The following is a 7,268-nucleotide window of genomic DNA, read 5'->3' as shown; positions in this document are numbered from 1 at the left end:
GGCCTTTTTTGCGCGTAACGTGTTTATGAGGGATACAATTTCCTCTGGCGTTGTCGGAACAAGAAAACACGAAACACGATTAGCAGGCAAAGGAGGAAGGTCGACTCCACTAGGTGGCAAGTAGTTCACGCGGCTCGTGATATCAGAAAAATACTGATTAAATACATTGGCTATGCCACACAAGTCACTGATTACCATGCCTTCCTCATTCATGACGGAAGTAATGACTGGCGAAGGGGTAGGTCGGTTCAGGACTTCGTGAATTACCTTCCAAACTTTGCTCTGATCTCCTGTACATAGTTTGATAGATTCAGAAAAATATCGCTCTTTTTCAGATTTCAGTATCGCCTTTAAAGTGTTACTATATCTGGAGTGGCGAGCACGTATCTCAGGATTATGCGGGTTGGCTCTACACTTCTTGTATAGATTATTTTTATGCTTGATGGATTTAAGCAAACTTTTTGTGATATCTGTATCGATTACGCGATAACGTGTTGACGGTTCAAGGCCTTCCGCCGTCTCGGCGTTCCTGATAAAAGGGCGCAGCTTTCTTGTGTACGCGTCTTTTTACGTCGGCGACACCAACCTGTCAGTATGCAGACAGCGGTGCTGCCTGTCGTTTTTGTCGAGCAATAAACATTGCTGTTAAGTACGCTTTTGCTGGCTCTCTGCGAATAGAAAGACACTACATATTGGCGACGAAGAAGATGGAGTTTTACGCCAGCATGGATGGACGCTGTTAAAGAAGATATCGTCCAGAAGAAGGAAGTGGTGCCCTACACGGAACCAACGGCAGGGACGAACATGGCAACTATTGGGCAAGTGGAAAATTTTGACGAGACTATCTCAGATTGGATTTCCTATGAAGAGCGACTCAGTTCATTCCTGAAAGTGAACAAGATAGGAGATGATAGGAAAGTGGATGCGTTTCTCAGCATAATAGGCCCGAAAACGTATACGTTGCTAAAAACGCTGCTCGCACCTGAGAAACCGTCAGACAAAACTCTCGATGATTTGATGAAAGTGCTACGTGATCACTTGTCCCCGAAACCATCAGTGATTGCGGAGAGGGCGAAATTCCACAAATATATACAAGGGGAGGCTCAGACTATCGTCCAATTTGTTGCTGAATTAAAGCGACTTGCGCAGGACTGCAAGTTTGGAGCGAATCTCGAAGAGACTTTGCGAGATCGGTTTGTGTGTGGACTACACCGACTTGATATCCAGAAATGCTTATTTGCTGAGAACGAATCGCTCACGTTTAAAAAAGCCGTAGAAAAGGCGCTATCACTTGAAATGGCGACAAAGAGCGCCTCGGAATGTCACGCGGCGGACACGCCCCCAAGACTGAATAAGATTGATAAACCAGAGAGAAGAAAGAAACGCTTTTGTTATCGGTGCGGCGGCAGCAATCATGCGAGTGAGGCGTGCAACTTTCGAGACGCTGTCTGCCATAGGTGTAAACGGAAGGGACACATCAAAAGAGCTTGCCAGTCTGGAACGAAGGTCAAGCCCGCGGGACGACAATCCTTGGGTAATTTGAAGGAGGAGAACGACTGGGTTCAGAATAATCCTGGGGGAAACGCTATCCTTCGACTGGAGTCGCACAAGAATGATCCTATGTATGCTACCGTTTCCGTCGAAGACGTTCCACTTACGATGGAGATTGATACCGGTGCTGCTGTTTCTGTAATGTCTTTACAACAGTACCAGAACTGCTTCCCACACCTGACCTTGGAACCCACATCTCTACGTCTGCGCACGTATACTGGTGAAGCACTAACGCCCCAAGGGTACATTACGGTCAACGTCAACTACGGAGGTCGTCAGCGGACCCTGCCCCTTCATATCCTGCGTCAACCAGGTGTCCCTCTCCTGGGCCGTAACTGGGTGCGTGAGCTGCGGCTAGATTGGGCCGGACTGAACACCATGTCGCTTGACGTCAACACAATTACCGGACAGTTGACCGAGAAGTACAAGCCTCTTTTCACCGAAGAACTCGGAAAGATTAAGGGTGAGCAAGCATGTCTCAAGTTAAAGGAAGGCAGTACGCCACGTTTCTTGAAAGCTCGAAGCTTACCGTTTTCTCTGAGGAATGCTGTGGAAAATGAGATAAATAAATTGGAGAAGATGGGAGTAATATCGCCAACAAGCTGCAGCGCATATGGCACGCCAGTAGTTCCGGTCGTCAAGAAGGACGGCTCCGTCCGATTATGTGGTGACTACCGAACAACGTTAAACCAAGTCCTGGAAGTCGAAAAGTATCCCCTTCCGAGGTTCGATGAGATTTTTGCGGCGCTTGCTGGTGGAAAGTACTTTTCGAAAATAGATCTTAATCGTGCATATCTTCAAGTAGAAGTCGACGAGCAATCAAGTCAGTATTTAACGTTGAATACCCACAAAGGACTGTATAAGGTAAACCGTCTTGCCTTTGGTATTACTTCGGCCCCTGCAATATTCCAGAGAATCATGGATAATATGCTGAAAGACCTGGATGGTGTCATCGTCTACCTAGACGATATTCTTGTTATGGGGAGGTCAGAACAAGAGCATATTCGGAATCTGGAAAGGGTTCTGCAGCGCCTAATGGAACGAGGGGTCCGTATAAAAAGGGGAAAATGCGAGTTTTTGAAGACCGAGTTACAGTACTTAGGACATGTCATTAACGCTGAAGGCGTGAAGCCGTCGAAAGAGAAAGTTGAAGCGGTACTGCGTGCCCCCGCGCCGACAGACAAACAACAGCTTCGCTCGCTGCTGGGAGTAATCAATTTCTACGGGAAATTCCTGCCAGACCTATCAAGTGTCCTGTATCCCCTGCACAGGCTTTTGAAACTAAAAGTGGCATGGTCGTGGAACCAGCAGTGTCAGATGGCCTTCAATAGAGTAAAGGAATTACTCGCATCACCGCCGGTCTTGGTGCACTACGACCCGGACGCCCCGTTGCAGCTTGAATGCGACGCCTCGGCTTTTGGAGTAGGTGCGGTACTGTCGCACATACAAGAAGACGGAAGTGTGAAACCCATAGCCTACGCGTCACGAACACTAAGTACAGCGGAGGCAAATTATAGTCACTTGGAGAAAGAAGCACTTGCCTTAATATTTGGCGTTAAAAAGTTTCATAGCTTCTTGTATGGACGAGAATTTGTGCTACTGACTGACCACAAGCCACTTCAGACCATATTCGGTGAAAAGTCAAGCACACCTACTATTGCTGCTGCACGTCTGCAGAGGTGGTCCCTTATTCTAGCAGCATATCGCTACGAGCTTCGCTACAGGGCCGGAAAGGCCAACGTCGTCGCGGATTGTTTTTCTCGTCTGCCGTTGCAAAGGACTCAGGAGGACGACGATGACGAAGTCAGTGCGATCTACTCTTTGGGACTTGAAAGTTTCCCTGTGAACTGCGCAGAAATAGCTAAAGAAACTGCTCGCGATCGAGTACTAAGTGTGGTGGCGGAAGTTATTGCCAAGGGGTGGCCTGCAACTATAAATGATGAGGCACTGAAACCTTATTTCTCACACAGGACAGAGCTAACAATGCATCAAGGATGCATCCTGTGGGGAATGAGGGTCCTGATACCTTCAAAGCTACGCACGAGGGTGCTCGACGAACTCCACTGCGGACATCCAGGAATCGTCAGGATGAAAGAAATTGCAAGAAGTTACACATGGTGGCCACGAATCGACGACGAGCTGGAGCAGATGGTAAAACGATGCGACGACTGTCAGGAACAACGCCCTCAACCACCGAAGGCTCCGTTGCATCCCTGGTCCTGGCCGTCGCGACCATGGGACCGTGTGCACTTGGATTTCGCGGGTCCTTTCTTGAGTAAGAACTTTTTAGTCGCTGTGGACGCGCACTCCAAGTGGCCGGAGGTGTTTGTGCTCCAGTCAACGACCGCAGCAGCTACTATACAGTGTGTGCGAGAACTGTTTACGCGATGGGGTATCGCGGGTACAATTGTCACAGACAATGGACCTCAGTTTTGTGCGGAGTCTTTTCAGATGTTTCTCAAGCAAAATGGCGTGAAACACATAACATCGGCGCCCTACAACCCATCAAGTAATGGGTTGGCAGAGAGGTTCATCCGGACGTTGAAAGAAGGCCTGAAGAAAGATCAAAGTCACTCTCTGGAGGTGAGACTTTCTAACCTGCTTTTAGTTTACAGAAACACTCCACATGCCACAACGGCACAGTCACCCGCATCGCTCATGTTGGGACAACCATTAAGAACCAGACTGGACCTCATGAAGCCGTCCCTCGACCTCACCGTCCGACAGAAACAAGTAATACAATCCTTTACCCGGAGTCCCAGAGGCCGCGTTTTTCAAGTGGGAGATCCTGTGCGCGTCAGAAACTACCGTGGTGGTGAGAAATGGGTAATGGGAAATGTTGTTGAGAGAACGGGACCGGTGTCATACAGGGTCAAGGTGAATTGCCAGAATGGTACACTTGTCTGGAGGAGGCACGCTGACCAAATGATAACAGCTGACGTTCCTGCCAAGAAGACAGCCCAAGAAGAATCGTCAGACCTTTTCCCGTCGGTTCCAAGTGGATCAGCTACTTTTGCCGAGAACGCCACCGCTACAGTGGAAACACCACCGTCACCACAGATGGAACGAAGATACCCTTCACGTGTACGCAAACCTCCTGACCGCTATCAGGCTACTTGAATTGTTCCATGTACAAGCTGCACATGAGAATACGCAATGATAAATTTTGCATGACAATTAGTATTGTATAAATATTGTTTTAGCCTCGAATGGGCGAAGATGTGATATCTGTATCGATTACGCGATAACGTGTTGACGGTTCAAGGCCTTCCGCCGTCTCGGCGTTCCTGATAAAAGGGCGCAGCTTTCTTGTGTACGCGTCTTTTTACGTCGGCGACACCAACCTGTCAGTATGCAGACAGCGGTGCTGCCTGTCGTTTTTGTCGAGCAATAAACATTGCTGTTAAGTACGCTTTTGCTGGCTCTCTGCGAATAGAAAGACACTACACTTTTCGTTACCCATTTTTTCCGAGGAGTACTACGGCGACTAGACAACTAAGTTCGACTGGCTTTTGTTACAATGTTCTGCAGAAGAGACATGAAGTAACTGCACTTGTCTTGGACCTTACTAAAATCAGTGAATTCCCAATTTTGAGCACTCAAAATACTTTCAGCGGCATCATAGTCCAAAAACATGCGTTTTTCCGTGTGCGTTGGAGGGTGACCCCTGGGGAGTACTACATAAACCAAATCATGGTGAGTGATGTCGCATACAACAACGCCATATTTTAGGTGCTCTCTCCTTAGGTTCGTGACAATATGGTCAATCAGGGTGTTAGGTCCATATGATCCAAGTCTAGTTGGCGTATCAAGAAGTTGACTAAAGCCATAAGGGGAGCATATTTCTTGGTATTCTATGGCAATATTGCTATCGCCAAGCAGGTCAATATTCATGTCTCCCATCAAAACGACCTTCAGTTTCGCACTGTCTAGTACACTCATAATCGTTTCCAACTGGTCGAGAAAGGCTTGTATGTTACTTTGCGGGGATCTATATACTACACCAAGTACCAGCGGCCGATTAGGAAAACGTGCATCACAGTTAAGGCAAAAAGCAGCAAGGTCTGGGATCTCTATAAAAAGACTTTCGCAGTAGTCTACGTCGATGCTGATATCCTGTCGCGGAAAGAATGCCACATCATGTCTAACGTATATCCCAACACCTCCATGCATATGCGCCTCCCGGTGCTTAAAGGGACCGAAAAGTGAATATAAACCTATCGGAACTTTATGTGCAGCGAAAAGCTTGAACCTTCAAAAATTCAAATATCAAATAACTCCGCTGAAATTGCTGTAGTTTTTCTGTAATCGAATTTTCCATAATTGCATGTCCAGGGACCTAGTAGGAAACCGAGCAATCTGTCAACAATTGCATGACCCCGCGCCATCTGTCGAGGACGCATGTAATACGCGCCATTCTGTTCGCTAATCCGGGGAAAACGAAAATGGCAGTGGGCATTTGTGACCACTTTCTACGTTGAGAATGTCGAGCCTCTTGAACATGAGTGCGCTGGTATTCCGCATTCGAGAACTGTAACCCGCACCCCCGACAACACGTATCGTTTTGGGGACGTCCCAAACAGATCCCAACGTCGCTGGCTCGATTGAGGGATCCGTGGGGATGCCTTCAGAACTTATACTTGCTACGTCGAGCAACGAGGTCCGAAAAACGTCCCCATGGGAGCGTGTCAGAGACCTCTGTACGAGTGGAGGGGGAACTGATTCACGGCAATGCGAGGAGGAGGGCGAGACTGCTGACTGCGCGGTTCAATTTTCAACGGTCTTCGTGCGATCGCATGTGCTCCAGCGAGGCCTTGTCAATGTTGCTGCCAACGGCGTTATTTCAATGAATTGTAAGTGTACTTTTGATGTGTTATTCGGAATCGAGAGTGAAGCTTGCTGTTAGTTTGAAAACATGCAAAGCGTTGTAATGCTCAAACGCGTTTTTCTTCGTTTAACTTCGGTTTAGGAACATCGTGAGCTACTCCTCGATCAAAGTGTGTTCATCATGAGACGCAGCAAACGAACATCAAGGCGAACACTTCGTCGTCATGTGAGCCAAGCTGTAGCGGGAAGCTTTTGCGTGATAAACTGAAGGAGCATCATATGACTGTCGCAACGATGGTGACGCCGGCAGTGAAACGCGTTCGATGTTTGTGGGCCAGTCAAGCGAACCGCTTTCCATGTTGGTGAACACTCCTAGTGATCATGAGCCACGTCCCGTGTTGGTAGATCAAAGTCTTGGCGACCACGGGAGCAGTGATGTGGATGAGGTTCGTAACATTGACGGTGCGAACTTGACTGAATCGCGGCCTTCCCACCCGGAGGAAGCACTTCCAAAACTGACTGCAATTTTCGTACCTGAAGCATCATGTTTGCTTCAATATGTGGCTACCTACACTTTTTACGTTTTACAAGTCAGTATTTTTTCACCTTTCACCTTTCATGTGTTGTACATGCAGATAAGTGCACAGTGCTTGGAACTTTGATACATCTCATTGTCTTATTGGAACCTGCCATCGCCTAAGTACCATCATTTATTCACACTCACACACTGTTGCGAGAAGAACGATACCTGGTCGCCGCATCTCATTAACATGCTCAGGCGAAGTCAGTCTTTTTCATTGGAGTTTGTCTTAGTGTTTGAATGCCAGGGTATTATGAAAGGTCGTATTTTCTGTTTGTTTTTACAGATTGTTTTGTGGGTACCTTGTAGT

General features: G+C 47.6%; 1 protein-coding gene across 1 annotated transcript; it reads left to right on the top strand.

Moving 5' to 3' along the window:
- Window positions 1–729: 729 nt before the first annotated feature.
- LOC135377625 (uncharacterized protein K02A2.6-like) lies at window positions 730–4,671 on the top strand. The gene has a single exon (XM_064610189.1). It carries the CDS (start codon window positions 730–732, stop codon window positions 4,669–4,671), a length of 3,942 nt encoding a protein of 1,313 aa, XP_064466259.1.
- Window positions 4,672–7,268: the final 2,597 nt, after the last annotated feature.

This window comes from Ornithodoros turicata, chromosome 1, assembly GCF_037126465.1.
Source record: "Ornithodoros turicata isolate Travis chromosome 1, ASM3712646v1, whole genome shotgun sequence".
Taxonomy (NCBI): Eukaryota; Metazoa; Arthropoda; class Arachnida; order Ixodida; family Argasidae; genus Ornithodoros; species Ornithodoros turicata.
Note: the sequence above shows the minus strand (reverse complement) of the source record. Positions and strands in the feature narration are given on the sequence as shown.

Coding starts and splice junctions, on each gene's coding strand:
- LOC135377625 (XM_064610189.1), top strand. CDS start 730: ATGGACGCTGTTAAAGAAGATATCGTCCAGAAGAAGGAAGTGGTGCCC.